The following is a 22,300-nucleotide window of genomic DNA, read 5'->3' as shown; positions in this document are numbered from 1 at the left end:
ACAGAAAAAATCTTTTCCAGACTCCTTCTCCAGTTTCTTCCTTCTCCCAGAGATTTTTACCTGGTAATCCCCTGGACTCTCCCCTCCTCTTATCCATGTTCAAATGAACTGTACTTCAGTCACCTCAGGAAATGAGCCTTACTTCTCTCCAACCCCCTTTGGATGTGATAACTCCATGTTTGGGATGGCAGCTGGTTGAACTGGAGTGTCAGTTTGCGTGGGACCCTTTGTAGCAGGAGGATCAGTTCTCACCCTCAGGTGCAGTGGGAAAGCCTGTCTGCGTGCGAAGATGGGCACAATAATAGAAGGGCAACAGGCAGGCAGGAGTTGGGCAGCATCAGCAAGCACTTCTCAATTAAAGAACCTGCCCCTTTTTCCACTTGGAAAACGGAATCGTGGCAATTGCCAATGATTATAGATACACATCTGCAAATCAGTTCATTAAACAACTGTTTTTACAAACAGCGTAAAATTTGTCATCTATGTCTGGCTGATACACCTGTGTTGACAGGTCACATCTTGAGTCTCCTTCTTCTTCCCTTCCTCTGCCCCCGTTTGCTATTGCTGACTTGTGTTTTGTTTTCTTGCTTCTTGTTCTGAAGGAAACTCTGCTTTTATGAGCAGGGCATGCCTTTAACTCTTGCTGTCCCACAAAATAATCAGTGAGCCCATCCTTTCTTTCTGTGAGAAAGACAGGTGTGGGCTGCTGGCTGAACTTGTATGTGGTGCTTAGTTGTGTGATATTCTTAGTGTGTGATATTCTGTCTCTTCTTTGTTGTGGCTTTTTTTAAATGACTAAGTGTAAATATTTCCTGTCAAAGATGAAAATTTTTATACTTGGCAGGAGAAGGTTCTTTTTACTGTTGAGGTTCAGTGTTTAAGGAACAAATTTGTTGCAAAATTAGAATCCTGTGGGCACCACGATACAGTAAAAAAAGACAGGAGCAGACTATTCTTAATGGATTGTACATTATAGTAACACTTGGTGTTTCTGTAACACTATCTGCAATATCATGTGCATCTGTCAAATCCTGTGACAGCTGTTAGGTAACGTTTGTTGTTACTCGGGTAGTGTGGGGAGAAAAATGCCCTTAAAAGGATGGCTGTGTTCATACCCCGTGGAGCCAGCCTGGCCTAATTCTTTGGCCAGGGAGACAACAGCATACCTGAAACTGGATATTTTATCTTGCAGTGAAAGCGCCGTGCCCCTGTGACTTCAATGCTCCATAGAAAAGTGTTTCTTTCAGAATCAAGAACACATTTCTCTCATGGGGAATGAAACTGTTGCTTGGGAAACAACAACAGGAAAAAAAGGCAACAGTTCCCAGAATAAACCAAAGTGCAAAAGGAGTCTCATAACTGGAACGGCAAGAAAGGAGAGCAGAGTAAGCTCCCTGTGTAAGGGGAGGCCAGTCCCCGGTGACAGTTGCATTTCTAAAAGAGAGTTTGAGTCTTCACATGAAAAGCTGGAGACAGTTTGGGTATATGACACTGGTAATTCTGGTGTTTACATAAAAGGTCACTGAAGATTTCTTAAACTGTAGCATTATTTTGGTCAGGAGGAATTAATTAAAGATGAGTCTCGCAAGTAAGTGGAAACAGCATTACAAGTTAAAGCAATTCTTAAAGAAAGCACTGAAAGAATTGTTACAGTTCTTTGTAACACTTTGAAAACACATACACTGAAAACTTTCAATTTGCTGTTACGTCAGAAATTGTGTCTCGGAGCAATATTATACTTTTTATAGGTAATCATTCTCAGCATTTTCAGTTTAAATTTTCTCTTCTAACCTCTACAGTGGACAACTCCGTTGTCATCTGCTGGTGAACTGCAGCGGTTTCTGCCTCCTTTATTTCATGCTTGTATACACTTTAGCCATCCTAACTGAACTGCTTCTGCTCAAATGTATTTATTTTTCCATAACTATTATTTACAGCCATTTGTTGAATGCAGGGTGACCAGCTATAAACACAGCACATATCTCAGTGGTGAGTTATCTCAAATTTGATTTATTCTGGTTTCTTGACAGCCTTATGTGGTTCATGCCTTTGCATTTGTAGTAAGTTGTCTTGAGACTGAAATTCAGAATGCCAAGTTTCATCCCAAAGCACAGGTGCTCAGTAAATTTGAGAAGGTATGAGCTGCATGAAATTTATGTGTATCAGGAATGTGTTACAGAAAAAATAGTGTGGTCAGAAGAGAATTCTATTTTTCACTCTCAAGGTAGCAGAGTTCATAAATGCCTAGAACAATATTCAGGTGAAACTATCACTGAACTGTATTTCATTGGAAGATTGTGAAATATTGATGCAAGGTATTAAGAACTAGTTAGACAAGTATTTGTCAGTTGTTTTTGTAGTTCACCCTTCCTTTAGGCAAAGCGGTGCATTAGAAAAATCTGTTAGTAGTCCTTCCCACTGCCTGAGAAGGCTCATTAAGCGGAAGATGAAAGTGGAATAGCTAGTCCTGCTCATTCAGTGGCAGCCATGTGTCTGCTGAGGGGTTTGGTCTGTAGTCATACAGGCTGCACGTTCAGTTCAGCTTTCCAAGGCTGTCGGTAAAAATCTCCCATTTATTCTCCTGCCAGGGGGGCTTGGAATACAGACACCATAACTGCAGTCCCACTGGGCTGTCTGCATGAGCAGTGGGATAAAGTCCCTCAGCATTGTACTGGCTGTAGAAAATCTGGCAGAAACAAGTTCTAAATAAGACGATGTTAATGCTTTGGAAAAGCAGATTAAATGTTTGAAGGAAAAAAACAGTCCAGGGAGTGAGTATATGCATATGAGTTTGCAGGATGTGATGAACAGCCTAATACAAATACAAGCTAGAAATGAGATTCAAAGGAGGTAAGTGCTTCTTAAAGCAATTGTTTCATCAGCATCTGTTCGGCCACAGAACTGGGTCTGAGTTACCCTGCTCTCAGTGACCTTCTGTTATAGATACCAAAAAAGTATCTTTGATTTTTTTCCTACGGTTACAGTGTATAGAAAATTTATTTTTCCCAGAGTGTAAACTAACATCTTTTCTTCCTATAAAATGTTAGCAAGATACAAGCATAATATGCTGTATTAAATAATGCATTTCCTATACATATATAAATATATATATTACTATGATAACATATCACACATTTTTACATAACACAGTCTCTATTTCCCCACAACATAACAACATTAAGACAAAAATACATATAAAATCATTTAGTCAACAAACTAAACTAGTTTTAAACATAGATTTTGAATTAGGGAAGGCACTTGTCCAGCTGGCCCCTTTCCACCTGAGGTCCACATACAGTGTAGGCTCTGGCACGCAGGCTCACAGATTGCTGCAGTGACAGTGCCAGCAGAAGCACTCACTGCCCCAGCTTCTGGGGCAGACAACTTTTTCCTATGGCTTATTGTCCACTTAGCTGTGTTAGCTCATCTCTCTCTGCAACTACCCAATAAACAACCTCAGAGAACTCATCTCTGTGAAAAGTAACTAGAGAAGAAAAAGCGATGGCAACTTTTGACCTGTCAGTTTATTGCAGCACCACAGCCAGTCCTACCAACACCGGTGAGAAGGGGGCCGGAGCTGCAGCTGGAATGCATTTACGTGAGGAGGCATCTCCTCAGGATTATTTGTTGTCAAAACAGTTGCTTTTGACATTGTAGCCAATGACACATTTGCAGCCTTTCCAGGGAACTGATAGGCAGGACATCAGAAGGCCATTCAGATACAATTCCAAACGAATTCTTCTTCTGCAGTTATTTTCACTTTGCTGAAGACAATGGTGTAAACACCAACCTCCCGAGGTGCCCGTGCTCCCCAGCTGTCAGCACTCAGCTGCTCGTGCAGCAGGGGCAGGCTGAATCATGGGATTACAACAGTTGTGCATGTCACGCTTTTCGTTTCTCTCTCCCCCCAAACCCCTACAGCAAATATCAAAAAGTGCTATGTTAATGGATACCACGTACCTTGGCCATGTACCACCACACCCTGAAGTGCTTGTACGAGGAGTGTGAGTGACTGAACCACATTTGGAAAGAATCCACAGCAGAGATCTACCTGCTCTTCATGGTCTCAGGCCTGTACAGTAATAAGTGCTATTTAAGGGCCCCCGTCCATGCATTTCCATCTATTGCTCTGTTTGCAAGGAGAGGTATCTAGAATCAGATAATCTGAAAGATCTGGGGGGGGAAACGGGGACCTCACAATTTCCTCTGAGCTTTTATCAGTATGTTACCCATGCACTGTCCAATACCTTCTGCATAGTCATGTTTTTTGTTGCCATGACTAGTTAATCTGCTGCAACTGCTGGTTTTATGGGTCTTTTGTACAGAAACTTGATAACCATTCCCTAAGAAAGGCCCATGAAATGCAATTTTAATATTTAAAAAACAGTTGAGAAGCTAAGGAACTGATGCAAAAATCTCTTTCTAAATTCTATAGAATTTCCATTAGTGGCTTCAGTCTTAGTTGTTATTTTTAATGCTTGTCTCCAACTTTATAGTGAACTTAAATTCTTTCCTAAGGAAGAGAAGCCTGGCAGTTCTGTATTTTCTCCTGCAATAGGTAGAAATCAGTCATGGGGCATTCCTGATGTTTTTTCAGTTTATCAGCAGTAGCTAACTGCTTTCTGAATATCTCTTTTACTCTCTGTGTTTAACTGCTCGAGAACATCTGATGAGTCAAGGAAACAAAGCGTCAGCTGTTTGTGATAAGCTCTGTGTGCTCCTAACAACTCTTAAGGGTCTGGGTACCACCTGCCATTCTCTCCTGGTTTTGTGTTAGTGCACCATATTGAGCACGCTGAGGAACCAACCTGCTTTATTCTGCTCTGAATCTGTGAGTTGTGATGCAAACCCTGACTGTTAAAAAGGCAGTTTCAGAATTTTTGCTGGTCTGAGGCAGATGATGTTTTTTGGTCTAACATGAAGGCACGGAAGAGAGAACCAGTGTATCTTTTACAACTCGTCCTGTCTTGATTTTAGGTAATACCATAATTATAGTTTCCTGTGTTCTTTCCAGCAGCTCATGCAAGAGAGTACTAGATGTTCCCATGATATTCCATTTTTGATATAAACAGTTTCATAACTGCTGGCTTAGTAAAGTTCTTGTTTCTTTTAAGCGCATATTGTGGCCCTGTTCAGCTGTTGCTGGCACTCATCTGTGGTACATAAATAGAGCTGGATTGAATTCAGTTCAGGTAGAAGACTAGATCTACAATGGCAAGTAAGGCACAATATTTCACTGAATTCTTAGATGCCCTGTTTTTCCAAGGAAATCTCTAACCCACATAAAGGGGAGGGAATTATATGTTTAAAAACATAAGGGCAGATACTATAATGAATTTGAGCTCGGTGACAATTTTCTTTTCTGAATTACCTTTTGTAGATGCTCTTAATAGATGTTCTCTGACTGCACGTACAGTGTGTCTCATATACACAGACTGTTGGTATATGTTTAAACTTAACCAGTTTAATGGTTCTCAGTGAATTTCCTCAAACACAGTTTGAGGAGCTGCTCACTCAGTAAATGTTGCCAGTCAATTTATCTGACTTCTGCATTGACAGTTTTTCCTAAATGTCTTGATGCTCTGAACTTGCTGAGGCTGAAAGACTCACTGTTGATCCCACTTTAGGCTGCTGAGATTAATATCTGTAACTTCCGAGTAAAAATTTGTTACTCAGCTTCACTGTTTAAAAATTCAGTGGATTTACAGTATCCCTGGGCAAGCCTTTAAGAAGCCTTAAGCTTCCACCCAGAATGGATGCTGGACTTCAGGCTGGAGTACAATAGTTTTTTAAAGGATCACTGTGAATATGAACAAAATTATCACAAACATCAGTGAATGATGGGTCAGACACAGTCATTTAAAAGGCTTCATTGGTCGGGCGAGCCTTGACCTGGTGAGCAGGACTCCATCAAAAGGTGTATTTGCAGCTGAAACTCGATGGAGCACCTCCTGAATTTGATTTTTGTTTGTGCATCTCTGCTTGTAGAAACAGAAAATGCAGAAACAGCAGAACAGTGGGCAGCTGCACTGTGTAGTACCATTTACATTTACATGTGCACATTAAGGCAAATAAGCTCTGGTTGCAGTGGCAGCCAAACAGGTTATCTGAACCTGCCTCTGTCATCAGCCTTGAGAATAAAAGGACTAAAGTAGCCCGATAAAATACAGTGGTACAGGAAAGCAGGACACAATAATTCCTTAACCTGCAGATACTCACTCAGTTACCTCTGGCAGGGGTACAGGACATTTCGAAGTTTACAAGTTTTTATGTATATTTTAAGTGCAATGCTTTAAAGGCAGTAATTAAGAGCACTACAGATTTGATGAGCACCAGATACTTCAAAACTATTGCTGCAGTTAAATAGGTTGTCACTAATACACCCAAGGGAACAGCAGATAGGCAAAGTCACTCAAAGGTCTTTGGAAACGGACTTTTTGGAAAACACGTATGAGATTGGGAGAAAAAAAAAAAAGGAATTATCTCAAGTCACCTGGATTTTAAGAAGATCAATTCTTGTAAAACAAAAGACACTTTAGTCTCCCACGAGTGGGTTGCAATCATCCTGTTGATTCCGGAGCTTTTTCTTGAAGATGGATATCGATGTGGATGGCTGGTAAAATATACTCCAGATCTCACCAGCAGTAGTAACATCACTGCAATCTTCTGTTTCAGTTGCAGATGGAATCTGATGGGATCTAGGAGACAAGGGTTTATTCAGTCATGTATGAAGATGCTTGGGCACCTTCAGCAAAAAAAATCTGGTTAAGTGACACATTATAATACAGGTTTTAAATTTTGAGAGTCCTTTATGAACCATTTTCAATATTTCAGAAAAAGAAATTAAGTATTAACTAGCGTATATCTAACTTTTTTTCCCAGCTCCCCAATCTGGGATGAGGTTTTATTTTTTTTCCTGCAAAGTGCTATCATAATTTGACCTCTTGTCACCAAATCCAGATGTCTGATTACATTTCCTTCTTTCTTCCTTAAAATACAAATCTTGTCAACACAACACCAGAAGAGGGATTCTAGCAGCAAATGCTATCCTAACAGACTGGGAAGTTATGAAAGGTGCTTATTTATAGTATCTTTTATGAGGATACAAATCAGTAATAAATAACTTGGTGTTGAATATGACCAGTCTGACTATCAGAAGGCAAAGACACCAGGTTTAGTACAGAGCTGAGATCTTGGTTCTCTGGGGACAGCTTTGCCCCACACTCACCTCACGGTAACGTGGAGAATTATCTTCGCTATTATGGCTGTAACACTGAGGATGAGCAGTGCTGTGAGACTGTAGATGGTCCACTCTGTAAAAGAGAAGAAGAAAGGGAGAGGGGGGAAGTTCTTAGTACATTCATTTACTTGCAGTTTTTAAAGTAAGAATGTTGCACAGAAGAAACACACAGCCTTCTGATGCTTTATTGAAAACTGTAATTTGGAGATGCTTCAAACCTACGAGACTGGCAGAAACTGTACAGCTTTCAGTCAGAACTGGCTTTTCTCTTGCAGGACTGCTCCCTATAAAATTGAAAGTTGGCAAAAGTCAAAGCATATACCAGTAAAATCATCTAGGAAAGGAACCAAAACTTAATCAGAAGAAAATTTAAAGCAGAACTAGAACCAGTAGGAACTCATGACTGCAAGGAGGTGATCCAGGATTTTATCAGTAATTATGTAGTCATGTAAGTAGTCACGAAGTATGGAATGGGAGGAGTGTCCTCCAGAGTCCTGAGGCAGGTGATCAGTATTTGTGGTCTGCTCTCGGCCATTGGACTTTATAGTTCCATTTAGTTGTGGTTGTAGGAGCAAGTCAAGCAGGACCCATTGTGACACTGTAACTCTGAGTTCATGCCAGTTCTCAGTGGCACCTCCCCTGCATCCATGAACTTGTCCAGCCCTCGTTGTATTACTGATAAAGCTTTTGTTAACTGGGGTAACTGGGATGCATTCAGGCTTTTTTAGACTCTACAAAAGGTTGCTCTGTTTTTTCAGCAACTTGTGCCACTCTCTAGTATGCACTGGTCACTGAAGCTGATTATCATGAGGAGGCTGCTCTGATTCACATTTTATTTTGATGTGTTTTGCTTCTCAAGAAAAAACTCACCATCTTCACACTGATGCTGATTTATGCTGATTTTCGAAATGTAAGGAGAGAATCACAGTTAATGCTAATTAGACTACATAAAAATTCATCTATTAGTAAAATGCACAGTGAATCAGATAGCGTGGAGGAAATAGTGCAAAAGAAATGGTGACTCCAGATTGTGCCCTGGCAAAATGTTTTTCCTGTTTCCACATTTTACTGTAATATTACCTGGCATGGAGCTAGTAGGATGACTTGGGCTGGTTGTGATGACATAAAGGATCTTTGATGACCGGGCTGCATTGATGCTGAGATTTGCTTGTTCATTTATCCTCTCGGAAAGGGTATGATTCACTGGAGTCTTGTTTTGATGCACATTGTCCTTCACAGCTGAAAACGCAAGGATATGATTAAAATAATAATTTCTTAACAGAGGTAATTGGATTTTATTTTGTGCTTGTGAAAAGAAGTGCTGCTCTCTGGTTTACCTAAGAGAACTCAAATAATCAATATGTCTGATTCCCAAAAAAAGCCTGTACTTCACTAGGTTGGGGTTCTTGGAATTTTTCTGGAAGGTCAGTGTTAATCATAGCAGAAAGTACAACTCAAGGACCAAAACGTTTTCCCCCGATGACTTTTGATCAGAGTGGAATAGACTGTTGGAAGGAGCCAAGAGGAGCCAAGATGCAGATGGAGTACTATTTTTTTTAATTTGTTTCAGCTTTATCATTTTCCAATCTGTTTTGATAGGCAGGTATAGGATTGAATTTTTGAAAATCTGAATTTTGCTATTTATGACACAGCTGACTGGAGTGTTCCAAACTGAGAGAAATTTTGGCAAAGCTTTTACCCACTGTGCAACAAGTGAGGTAAAACACCTGCTAGGTGAGACTTAAAATATTTGCTCTTTTGTTGCCACTTCAGAAATCTGTGAATTAAATGCTTCATTGAAAGGCAGAAACAGGAAAGTTAGCCTCTTACCTCTGTATCTGATAGCAAATCCCTGGGCTTGATTGATGTCATCTGAGAAAAAGTACAAAATGACAAAATCCAAAGAGATGTTAAAGGTGTGGGGAGGTCGGTTCTTGCCATTAAAACGAGCCAGCACATGATAGGTATAACCATCCAGCAATTCCACCATATCTGTGGCATCTTTGATTTCAAAGAGGGCAAAGCTGAAGTGGATTCGAGATGCCCCTGGAACTTGTATGGTCCAGTAACAGACTTTGCCTGTGCCGTACGTGTCAGGAAAATCTGGGGAGTAGATCACAGCTGTAGCAGAAGTGTAATTCCCTCCACAGGCACCAATAAGGGCTGTGAGAACAAGAGAAGAGGGAGAAAGTGGAAAAAAAAAGAAAAAAAAAAAAGGTCATACATTAATTTTGCAAAACTTTAGCACCCTGTAGATTTTAATACTTGAACGTGACTCGAAGGTACAGACTTGCTCTGCCAGCAGGATGTGCTGTCTCGGAGACTGGGGTTCTGTACCTTCCCCGCAGGAACAGGATAAAAGAGAAATCACTGATTCAGGGGCTTCTGCTCCGTCCCTGTCAGGCAGGGAGGCAAGTGGATTAGTGACTATTAACTCTCAGTATTGAAGTACTGAAACTCCTTCACAGCTGTATCAAATTGAAAAAACAAATATTCACAGAACAAGTGAGTTTGGAAGGGACCCTGAAGATTGTCCACTCAAATCCCCCTGCTCAGAGCAGGAGACAGTGTCCAGTTGTATTTTGAGCCTCCAAGGATGGAAACTCTACAGCCTCTCTGGGCAACTTGTTCCCGTGTCACCCTCAGCATAAAAAAAGCTTTTCCTTTTGTTTCAATGGAACAGTTTGTGCCTGTTGACTCTTTGTCTATTCACTAGATAGCACTGAGGAGAGGCTGCCTTCATCTTTACACCCTCCCATCAGTTAGTTATACAAATTGAAAAGGTTCCCCCTGGGCCTTCTTTTATCACAGCTGAACAACCCAAGTTCTCTCGGCCTCTCCTTGTGTCAATGATGCTGTAATCCCTTAATCACCTCTGTTGCCATATATATGTGCTTTTCAAGCCTCCTGTCTTTTGATCTTGTCCAACTGATATTTGACCTTACCTTCACTAAGTAAATTGAAAAGGATCCTGTTACAAAGTCTAAAGAAAAGATTTGTAGCTACCTTTTATATTAGAAACCAGTACATGCCCAATAAATTGTTATATTCCTTGACAATTATCCAGGTTCCCAGTGCAAAGTTAATTACAAGCAAATCCAGAGAGCAATTCAAATGCCAGCTGAGGATGCATATTTATATATACACATATAATTTTAAAAGATATTAGAGATATATATGCATATATATGTATTTATACATATACCCCTAAATATAAAATATTATATATATTATATAATAATGTATTTTATGTCAAAACTGTTTGGATCAGAGTTATCATTTCCCTGTATTATAGCTGAAAGACTTAAGAATCAAAGTAGAATTATTGTCTCTGAAAGCTTGATTAAAGCCCTGTAAGAGAGGTCTGTGAGAATGGAAGTAAAAGAAGTGTTTTTAAGTGTCTCAGTTTTCACAGGTCTCTGAGAAAAAGCTTTAATAAATACAAATTAAAAGGAAACTCAGGGAACAAGAAGTAGCATATGTCTGCCAGAAGAACACATGAAAATATTTCTTTTTCTGGAGCAGGGCCTGATCATAGCCTTAACCTACCTTGTATTTATTGAGTGTGCACTATGAAAGACCTTATAGAGGAACTGAAAGGATATGAAAGAATAAGAACAGAAAGAATGTGAAAAACCCCACAGAGGTACTAAGGGACACAGGGGAATTTGTGTTTGGTGCTTACTCCACACTGACACAGCTGGTGACTTAATCCTATAGGTAGAATTGTTCAAATAGATGGAACAGATAGAATTGAAATGTGTCACCGAGATACAACATTTGAAAAAGGCTTACAGATATTGTTACATTTGACTGTGCTGTTTGTAATTACTGAATCACAAGACGTTTTTCAAGCCAGCAATATTAACCAAGAGTGCCAATGACTAGTGCTCCACAGATGCCTACCAAAGCACAGCACTGCCCCATATGGAATGGAAATGCTTTCCCTCTCTCATTTCCTTCTCGAGCTGGCAGAGTTCTGTGTTGTGGGTCTGAATGTTACCGCATTAGACTGTGATAGTAACACATCAACATACGGATAATGGGGTGAGGGGGAAGGGGGTGTGTGTACAAGGATTGTGGTGGAGGTTCTGGGGGTATGACATAATCTGAAACAGAGACATGAGGTGAGCAGGTGTTGCTCATCAGGGAAAGAAAACAGGTAGCTGCTGCTAGGATGACCTCTCTTACCAGGCCACAGCTTTCAGGTAAACCTTGCTGTTTACCAGAAAAGACACTGCAGGTCCTCAGGGTAACATTTTGCTGAGCACTTGGTCACTCTAGAAAAGCAAAGCTAAAAAGGAAGACTTTACCCATAGAGGATTTGATAGGCCAAGAGCAGAAGGAAACAGAGGATGCTGCAATGTGAAGAGATGTGCTATCTCAGCACTGGAAGTAACATGCAAGTCTGGTGCATCTTTTCATATCTTGGGGAGAATTTGGAAGTGAGCAGAGTGACTGATTTCTGTCCTGCTGAAATGTCTTTCTGTCTGGAACTGGGAACCTGAGTTGTAAAGTCGGGAGATGGGAAGTTTGTTTGTGTGATCAGAGGGTGGAATGTGATGCCACTTTGTTTCAGAAATTCTGTAACTCAGAAGGCAGCTTCTACATCAAAGGCAGTTGAGATTGAGAAGCAACGATATATTGGTGCATATGGTGAGGTTTTTCAGTACTCCCAGCCATACTGGGCGCTTGTATTGCAGCTGGACAACCAGTGACTCACACCGTCTACCTCTGAAGTTACACAGCTGGCACTGGTACATATACTGAAGAGTAGAAAGGAGGATTTCTATGTAGAAGACGTTATGAAATCAGCAATGGTCATAACAGCAACCTAACCTGATTCTACTTTCATAGTGTATTTCTCTGTCAGTCCCACTTACATTGCTTTGCATTGTGTTAACTGCATCATAGCAAATCTCACCATGTTTAGTTAAAAAAAAAAGAAGTTGTTGTATATTCAATTTTATTTGGGGTGCCTTATTCCTTTATTTACTCTCTAGTAAGATCAATTCTTAGGGCGTCTTTCTGTTGTGACATGCTGTTTCTGATAGCAGAGGTCTTTTACCTCTTGTGAGGAAGTAAGAGACAATCTCCAGAGCACGAGCTGGCACAATTTCTTGGAAGAGCTATTTCACATTATTAATGGTTGACAATCTTATACAGAAATGCAAAGCAGCTTCATTTTATATTGAATTTAGGTGTTTTGCTGTTTTGCGTGCAGCAGTTCTCATTGTACTTAGATCCTTTTCCCTAATTTGCTGAACATTTGAGGCCTCTCCTTTGGGAAAAACTGAGCCTGCTTCAATACTTACTGTCAAAAAGAATGACTCTGCCATCCCCACCGCAAGGCTGAGTATGGTCTCCAAAGCAAACACTGTTGCATTCCGTACTGGCTGCCTCCCCATATCTCCAGTAGTCAGGGTTATTTCCACAGAAACAAGCATAACCTGATTCCATGCCTGCAAACTTTGACAACAAAGATGCATAAGGAAGGGAGGAATAATACTTGAAGGAGAGACAGCAGGAGGTTGTATGAGCAAGAAAGCTGGCAGCAGAATATGTATGTTTTGGAGAAGTAGATTAGTCAGAGGAACCACCACAAACTGCTTCTGTTTGAGCTCTCAGGATGCTACTTAAGCCCAGTGAGAAAGATGGAATGGAGGGCAGTTAGGACACCCTGTCACTCTTAACTGCAGTAAGCAAGCGTACTTTCTCCTGGCATCCTGGCATTTGTCCAGATTGCTCTGGATGCAGAGAGAGGGACAGAGATCTCCCGGATTGGAAGTGAGATCTTGGACCTCCTAAAGATTAAAAAAAAAAAAAAGGGGGGAACAGGAGAAATATGAGAGAGAGCTCTAGGCATACTGTAGTCTTTGAAAGCACTTTGTAAATGTACGTTAAAGAAATCACCTTAAATTGTTGGCTTCGGCAGGAACTGATGCATGTTTGGATAGTAAGTTTATTGGAGGTCTCACTGGTGCCAGTCAGAGGTGGTGGCTCTCCATGGTCCTTGTAACACCCCAGATTCCCTGGCACTGGCAAGAGCAACAGACAACAGTCATTCCAAAGGTGTGCCTGTAAACATCCAAAACACAGACCACTCCATGCACTACCTGAGCACTAAGCGGCGTGTTCTGCACTATGGGAAATGTTACTCTGTGCTAGAGCCTCGTCATATTTTCCAAACATGCACAGGGATAAAATGAAGGGGCAAAGAGTATCACATCTCCTTAGCAATACACCTGTAATACTCTCTTTGGTTTCAGTAAGCTGCAGTAAAATAGACAAGATAAATACCTGGTTCATTTTTCCTGACAGAGGCAGTTGAAAAAAAAAAAAAGAATGGCATTAAGTAGTTTCAGAGGGTTTGTGGGTTTTTTTTACTATGAGCATGCATATTCTAACAATATAAATTAAACTATGTGATTTCTGTCTGACCTTCACCTGGAAATTTTCAAAACAGGATATTTGAGGAAGGGAACCTAAACTGTTTTAAGATAGAGTTTGGCAAATTTTATGGGAGGGACTATATAGTTATACAGGGGAACTTCCTAATATTTAAAACATGAATTCTGAGGTGAATTTAAAGTATCATACAAAGAGATTAAAAATGAGCAATATCACTTAAAAAAACCCCTATTTTTACATTTATTTACATTAATACAATGTTTCAAGGCTCCTTGGTCACCAAGGGAGCTCAGTTTTCCCCTTCCAACGCACAATTTGTCCTGTTTTTGTTTTGGTTTGGTTTTGCACTTTTCATCAAAGCACTGGAATTTAGCCACGACCACCCCACGGAGAGGATGTGGAGTACAATATAATGCTGGGCTAATGACATAGAAGTATCCCTTGCCTACGTGTCATATCTGCTCAGATACTTGAAACTAAATCTATTCCCAGTTCTATGGTGTTTTATCCCTGTGCCAGATTGACACGGATTCTTTTTTGTCCACCTCGCTGCCACAGCTCTGCGTGCCATGTGATGAGATCAGAGAGCTGTGTTAAGAGTTTTATTTATTCAGTCCTTTTTTATTTCAGTGCCCAGTAAACATCACATTGCTTCAAATATTGTTCGTAATTTTCTAAGAGTGATACAGTTTCAATTATAAATACTTGCATGGAGTTATGGCTTTGATATGCCCTGCAGCAAAATGCATACAAGTACTGAGACTTCAAGTTACAGCCTGATCTGACATACCTTTGGAAATCCCCATCTGCAGCCCCACCCCAGCTGAGTACAGCTGGGCAGATAAATCTCAGAGAGCTCATTTTTTTGGTACTGCTCTGAGAAAGCTTCCTAGTTAACCACCCTAGCTCATTCTCCTTAAAAGATCTGGGACTTTGTAATTTTTAAAAACTTTTCTGAAGTAGCTTTTGTGGTGAGACCCTTCAACCTGATCTCCAGAGGATTAGTACTTCAATATGTTCCATGCTAAGAAATCTGAGTAATTTGAAAACCTCTTAAATTTTGTAATTAAATCAAGCGTACATCCTAAAACTAATTAGTCTCTTTTGGTGTCCCAGCAGTATTTTAATTTTCTTTGCTCTTAATATTTAGCCTACTAGAAAAACTTGGCAAAGAATGAGGTAGTGTTCTGCGATTACTGTTCATGCTGACAATTGTCTTCACCTGTTTGTATTTATTTGTTCTCTTGCGATTAAGAAGTCACCTCTTTTGTACAAACATACAATTTTTCTTTTAAGCAGTATCTGACATAATGAGGTCCTGGCAAAACCCACAGCTTCCGTGTTTTACATGCCAAGGCACATGTATTAAAACATGGAATCAATCATTTTGAGCTCAAAACCATGTCCCAGCTATGCTCATCTAGTTGCCTTTCAAAAGCCTCCTAGCTTTTTGCCATGGTAGTATGCACCAGTCCAGTGTCTCAAATTGTTTGAGCTCTCCATTCTTGTGTTAAAATGTAGACAGGTCAGTCTTACAGAGTGGGCCTGGCTCTGCCATTTAACACTTCATCGATATCTCAGTCAAATTTATTACATTACACACCTGCACACTGGAAAAATGATTCCAGCAATGAATCTGTTTATGGGAAGAGAGTCACACAGGTCATAAACGTGGAGATGCAATGAAGTGGGATAGCAAGCCTTTCTTTCTTTTACATTTTGGGGGCATTAAGTTGTTATTTCCTTTGAGTTTAAGCCTAACCTCATTAACAAGGAGACCGAGAAAGTCGGGAGTAGCTGCAACATCGCAAACAAACCATCTAAAGCACTCAGTTTGAATCCTCCACGTGAGATGCACATGTTCTCTCAGGACTCGGAGCTGCCGCCTTGACTTTTATTTTGTTTTTGTTCATTCCAGTCTGCTTAGCAGACAAGACATTAAGAAGAGAGGAAGAAAAGGAAAGACTAAGCTCCTACTGGGGTAACTACTGCTGTCTTCTGTGATTATGCTCATCCATCTTCATCCAACATGGCTAATTTCTGCACAGCATGTCTGCACATGCAGAGCGCCGGAACGCGCTCCTGACTGAAACGTTTAGTGTTACGTATAAATATTAGTGGATGAGACACGATATAATCATGTGAAATCATCACCATAATGCAAAATTCTTAACTGTAGATTCTTAATTATTGTTACAGTGAATCATTGCATGCAAATCTCTCCAGGCAATCAAGACGCTTCATGTTGTTGGCATTGTCATGGTGTTATGTGGGTATAGTTAAGAGGTAACTTATGCTCCAGATACTTGTCTTTTCTAGCAGTAAATATGATTATGGAAAGGAAGCCCATACTCCTCTTAAAATTTTCAAACAGGATTTCTTTACAGGACCACCTCCTTGCTCCATCACAAAGCTCAGTTTTGTGTTGTGTACTACACAAGGCAGTTGTGATGGTCCTGTTCTTCAGCAACGTGCTTACTGAGAACAGAAAATCTGGTGAAGAATAGAAGATTTTTTTCACTTACACAGTAAACCATGAGGTTTGTATTAAGATTTGGATGGGCTTGCAATGTACAGTTTGCTCTAAATTGCTGCAATTCCTTTTACTAGTATTGAGTTTCAGTGCAATTCTTGAAGCAGCTGCTACTGGTCAAAAGGACATTTTGTAAATATAAGTCTGGATTATCTGTGCAAGTAAATGTCCAAGTCTAAATCCTCTGCTCCCCACCACAGAGAAAATGAGTGAGGCTGGTTTTAAAAGGATCCTTTGTGTAGAACAAATGGAGTGGAGAGAATTTGCCTTTCAGCTTTTTTCCTGATGCCGTATCCAGATAATTTGTTAACATCTGTGGTCTTTAAAGAAAATGCAAATTCTTTCATTTTAGACTAAGATAAATTTCTTAATTAGGAGGGTCAGGTTGCCCAAATCGGACCTGGTATATTAGAAAAACAAGAGTAAGATGTCCTCTAAATAATGACTATTGGAGTGTTGAATTATTTTGTGTTATTTAAATTAGACCCCTTAATTTGTATTTAAGTCTAGGTAAAAGTCATCTGACTTAAGGTCACACTTATGTGTTTATTTGCCTAGTTTGAGGATGTGACTCACTCACTCATGTTCATAAAAAACCCCCACAAATATCTATGAACAAAGTAAAAAAATCACTATAAAAAATCACATTTTTCTTTGCTTGTTTTTTTTTTCTTAACTTCAATTAAGAACCATACTTCTTCCAATTGATAGTATTCCCATGTAAGGACAATTGCTCTGATGCTTAAGAGTGTATCCCTGAGTTGTCCCTTAGAATCAGAGAGTCCTTGCACAGAAGAAGTAAGGAAAGCAAGTGAAAGCGCTAATGATCAGACTAAATAAAATATGTTGCTTGTTAACAGGTAAAACTAGAATCTCTTTTTAATATTCAAGCATATTTTAAGAATGTGATTCTTAGGTGCTTATGCTGGAGCAGAAAATTTATGCTGGGAAAGAAAATTCTGGAACATATTGACACAAACCACGACATTTTAGACAAGGTAAAAAATACAATATATTAAAAATATTGAACACTGGAAGGAAGCTTCAAGTGAGTAGCTTGTGAATTATCTAATTGAAAAAAAAAATCAAACAAAGCCCAGGCTGTGGTTTCACAGCAATGCTAAGTACATGCACCTGCCAGAGGCAGAATTCTAGCCCAGAGCTCCCATAACCACCAAATAACCACCTTTTCCCTGTGTCCTCTCGTGCTGTCTCTTGTGGCTTCCAATCAGTTCTGTGTATGATGCACTATCACATTAAACTAATACAATTCATTTTACAAGCAAATGGTGGACACAAATGTACCTTGTAAGAATTTTTCCTATTCATATCTGTATTTCTGTGCATTCAGAGAACTAGCAGTACTTCATAAGCTTTGTGTGATTCTCTGTCACACAAAATTATTTGTAAATAATTCAATCCAGTAACTCTGAGATAAGATGAAAAGGATGGCAGTGGAGGAACAATTTAGTGAGCTAGTCCTTAACTCTATTTTAAACTCCATTTAAAATATAGCTTAGTCTGTCAATGAAAATAAGATGATTTGCCTTATCCTAGTTTCTGTTTGAAACTCTCTACCCACTGCTGTGTGACTGCCAATCCCTGTTCAACACAGACGAAGGCCTAAAAAAACTGCCCAGCGCTCTTACTTCGGCAGGATGGAATCTCACAGTATTTCCAGTATATTCCATCCTCGTGTTCTGCAATGTAGCACCAAGGGCTGACATCTCCATCAGGATTTCTGAAAGAGAAAAATCAAGTGAGTGAGTGAAGGTCATTGATTTTTTTTTCAAAACCCACATAAAAGTCAATCTTCTTAAGCTTCAATGGCATCACTATTTTCGCTCTAATACCTCCCATTGGACTTATATATCCAGAAAAATGCAAAAGTGGTCAGGAAGTTTAGGTAACTTTGCTTATTACAGTACATATCAGGCATGTAACATCTTTTTACTCTAAGTTTAAAAGGTGCAGTTATTTCTTGTAAGTGCTGATAAAGACTTTCAGTCCCACATCCTGTGTACAGGTTCCACAGGCTCCTAACCTTGATTTTTTGCCTTGGTATAAAATAGTTCAGACTCCAACTTTCTGAATGTGTGGTGATAAAAACATTTAGCTGATAAAGTCTTCTTTAGGGAAAGACTGAGTTATTTTCTTTCCCTTCAGTAAAAGTGAGTAAACCTGTTCCAGTGACCTCTCAATATGGATGGGTAATTCCTTATGTGCCCATGATGATGATGATTATCATTACCATTATAATTATTTGCTGTTGTGTAGCATCATTTACAATTCATACCTATTTAGTCATTATATTATTTGAAGTCTTATCTATGTCCACATTGAAAAGATCTATTAAAGGGAATAAATTGTTATTTTGCACAGTCAAGTTGAAAATACGACCAGTTATAATCTCTTTATGATGAATTCTGGCATGAATTCTATTAATTACACCCCCCTACTGAAGTGTCAGTTCAGCTGCACGTTGCCATTTTATGTGTATTAACAACTCTTTTGTGGAAGATCCAATTTTAGAAATGCTGGGGATATTTCCTGGTCAAGTAACAGACTGCTGGGGACAACTGGTGAGTTGAGTTTAATTTGGATGACTAAAATGTTGCTGGTTAGGCTTTCAGAAACATTAGTAAAGGTAGTGAACAGGGAAAGCCTAAGACTGGCATGCTAGGAATTTAGGTGCAATGGCAGAGCTTCCAGTAGCTGCAGAAAGTAGAAGACTAAAACCAAGAGAAAGCTTGTACTCAAATTAACACATTTTCCCCTGTTTTCACCATTACAGGAATTTTTGCATTTACATCTTTGTGACAGAAACCATATGTTTGGAATTGAATCATGATAATGACACTCTTCATGTAAATACCTTAAAATGTGAGGAAATTGTAGAGAAACATGATTAATGCCTTTAGAAATCTTTGTCTTGAATCTCAGAAGGGCACACAGTTAGAAAACAAATGTCCATCTTTCAGCCTTCATAATTTTATTATGATTGAAATGAGGTTTAGTGGAACTTTATGAGGCATTTCCATCTTAACGGGGTGTTTTGCAGTAAACAAAGTATTCCAAGTAAGGACCTCCCATGGAGAGGTAAAGTGCTTCTGATTAATGCTTTAAGTGTAAAATCAGATGATTCAAACGTTGTCCCTAAAATCAAATCTCAAAGCAATATATTATGCCTTTAAAAAGCCTTCTGAGATATGTGCTGCCTCAGAGAAGGGAAGATCAACTTGTTCATTGTCACCAAGCAAATGAATATCAGAGAAAGAGCTGAAACAGCTGTATTACTTGCCTCAACAACATGTGCACGCTAAAGATATGCTCTGGCCCTCTTAGTGACTTTCCAAGCTTTCTTACAAGACAATTCAAAGTTAAAAGTCATCCATTAGTTAGGATTGTTATTCCAGAATTTCCTAATTTTGTGTTAACGACTCAAAGTAACACTGGGTATATGGGCAAAGGCAGTAGCAATGTGATATTTCTTACCTGCAGTAGTTATGCTCTCCAAGCCCTCCCTCCCCATTGGGATATTTCACAGTATTATAAGGATGCTCAAAGGTCTCATTCCAAAAAAGACAAGGTTTCCCTGCATATTGGGAAGTCTGGTTCTGAGTGCCACGATAGTCAGCCCCGTTTGCAGTGTAACATTCTGGGAAGAGAGAAATGGAAAAAGAGAGAGAATGTGTGCAGGTTTAGTGTTTGGTTGTTCTTCCCTCACTCTCCACCCCATTTCCAACAGACCACGTTTGCTTTTACTAATATGTTTCCTGCATTGTTTAGGCTACTAAACATTCTGGCTGGGATTTTAACTTTCTCTCAGAGTCAAGCATCTATTAAAGAGATTATGATGTCATTACTTTAATAAACAATGTAAAAGATGAGTGGTTTACACAATGAACATGCATTTTCTCAATAAGCAGACTACATTTTTTACTGTTTTCCTTGTGTTTTACTCAGTACAATGACTCTGTAACTTGTTAATTTTCCAAAAATAAAATTATATGACATTATCAATCTGCCAAATATTACCCAAAATCTCATGTCACTTCAGCTGAAGTTTTAAATATCTGTACTTTATAAAGTGAAAGACTTTGTAGGCATGGACCTTACAAACACTTATATTCTGATTTATAAAAATTCTTGGTCATTATTTTCATCTGGCCTGAATTGCCTTAGAAAGGCACCTCCTTTGGCAGAGTATAATCATGATACTGTGATTTGCCACTAAAGCATTTGTGCTTCCAGATTAAAAATTATGGGTCAGTATTCTTCTGCCTTGCTCGTATTTTCTCCCATTTATGTTTGTTTTCCCAGCTTCCTAATACTCAGCAAGTTAGAAATCAAAATCAGAGAATGATTTCTTTAGCCATGAAATACATTACCCGTTTCTCAGCTGAACTACAAATCTCATGCTGCCCGGCTTTGCTGTGTCTTGTTAATCACAGAATAGTTTGGGTTGAAAGGGACCTTAAAGATCCTCTAGTTCCAACCCCCCTGCCATGGGCATGGACACCTTCCACTGGACATCTTCTGATCAAATAAATATTCATATGCATGAACACTTTTATCTTTGCCAAAACTGCAAACCATTTTTGATTACATTATGCACTGTGAGGGTGATGAGATGGGAACAAGTTGCCCGCAGAGGTTGTAGAATTTCCATCCTTGGAAATACTCAAAAGCCACCTGTACATGGTCCTGGGCAACCTGCTCTAGGTGACTGTGCCTGAGGAGAGCAGCTGGATGAGATGACCTCCAGAGGCCACTTCCAACCTCAACCATTCTGTGATTCTGTGATCATCTTCCAGAAACAATCTTTTTAATTAATGTACCGTAAATAAGTCCATCCTGTTTATAATTAATACTTGCTAACATTTGTCATCCTTGCATTTATTTCAGAATAGGATTTAAATATAACAGTCCATGACAGAATTAAAACTGCTGCATTACACTGCTGTAAACATTTCTTTGTACTGAATGGCATTAGTGGGGAAAGTCACCAATGCTTCCTACTGACTGCAGGCTGTGAAACCTCCTGTTTGATCTGATAGTATTCTCTGCAGAAACCATATTACAGCTGCAGAGATGTTCTACTGCCCTGAGGGAACGGGAGAATGCTCTGAAGTGAAGTATGTGCTGATCTCAGATGTCCCTCATGAGACAGAACTTAAAAAACAAGGCTAGAAAGACCTGTGTGGCTGCAGTTGGAAGAGGGAAAAAACCAACCCACAGCTTAATACTGATATTAACAGTTCACCGTTTTTTTTATTTAGAAATACTGTGGGAGATGGAAAAATATATTATTAAAACCATGCCTTTGAAATTAGTTTAGTCTGGGCCCACAAATATCAGAATGGTGCAATTATAATAATTATTTCGCAGTTTTATTACACGGCAGATGAAAGACAATGTTTTTGTGCCTTCACTGTGCATTTTCATGCCTAGGCAAGTTAGGATTTCAGTTAAATGAAATTTTGTTGCTGAAGGCACACAGAAGAGGTGTCTGCACAGCCATTAATGCATCTGCTATCATCTTTGGACAGAAAGCTATATAATTTAGCAAAAACAAGCTTCAGGTCAATACTCCTCCTTACTGTAATTTACCTGACTGCCCTAGCCATGCAGGTGGGCTGCAAACATTTACTTGAAAATGCAAATCTGAGTTTCCAGTATTCAGGCCACCACAGGTATTCGTGTAAACATGTGAAAAAACCCACTAGAAAGTCACCAGAGGTACAACTTTCTTCAATACCTCTCTTGCTTTGCAGTTAATATAAAAGCTTTTGTATGTCAGAGCTGAAAAATATAAGCTGATGAATTTAGCAGAAAAGAGAACATAATCAAACTCCACCAACAAAATAATGTTCAGTGTAAAGAAGCAGTTGAGAGAAGTGATAAACACATCCAGAAAAGATGTCTACGTTAGTTTTGTACTATTACCTTTTTTTTTGCTTCTCACTTCTAAATGAGAAGCAATATATACTAACATCTACTCAGAAATGCAAGGAATGTTACAATACCTGAACGAGATCTGGCACACAAACTAAACTGAAGTGAACATCAGTCCATTTTAGGATCTGCTAAGACTGGCCCATGCTTTAACTTGC

The 22,300-nt window shown here is 39.4% G+C and overlaps 1 protein-coding gene across 2 annotated transcripts in view; it reads right to left on the bottom strand.

Moving 5' to 3' along the window:
• Positions 1-925: 925 nt before the first annotated feature.
• The window catches only part of KREMEN1 (kringle containing transmembrane protein 1), a 29,240-nt gene continuing 7,865 nt past the window's right edge, over positions 926-22,300 (bottom strand). The window contains exons 2-10 of one of the 2 annotated variants that reach the window (XM_027892097.1): positions 19,680-19,842; positions 17,834-17,925; positions 13,154-13,278; positions 12,556-12,709; positions 9,071-9,403; positions 8,321-8,479; positions 7,229-7,313; positions 6,494-6,698; positions 926-3,433 (exon numbers count right to left, since the gene is read on the bottom strand). In XM_027892097.1, the coding sequence (XP_027747898.1) occupies positions 6,536-6,698; positions 7,229-7,313; positions 8,321-8,479; positions 9,071-9,403; positions 12,556-12,709; positions 13,154-13,278; positions 17,834-17,925; positions 19,680-19,842 (1,274 nt within the window). In that variant the 3' untranslated portion in view covers positions 926-3,433; positions 6,494-6,535. Of the gene's footprint in view, positions 3,434-4,994; positions 6,699-7,228; positions 7,314-8,320; positions 8,480-9,070; positions 9,404-12,555; positions 12,710-13,153; positions 13,279-17,833; positions 17,926-19,679; positions 19,843-22,300 lie in introns of those variants that run through there. The other variant, XM_027892096.1, reaches the window with a different exon arrangement.

This window comes from Empidonax traillii, unplaced genomic scaffold (assembly GCF_003031625.1).
Source record: "Empidonax traillii isolate 1590-97213 ecotype Southwest subspecies unplaced genomic scaffold, ASM303162v1 scaffold338:size1951571, whole genome shotgun sequence".
Classification (NCBI taxonomy): Eukaryota; Metazoa; Chordata; class Aves; order Passeriformes; family Tyrannidae; genus Empidonax; species Empidonax traillii.
Note: the sequence above shows the minus strand (reverse complement) of the source record. Positions and strands in the feature narration are given on the sequence as shown.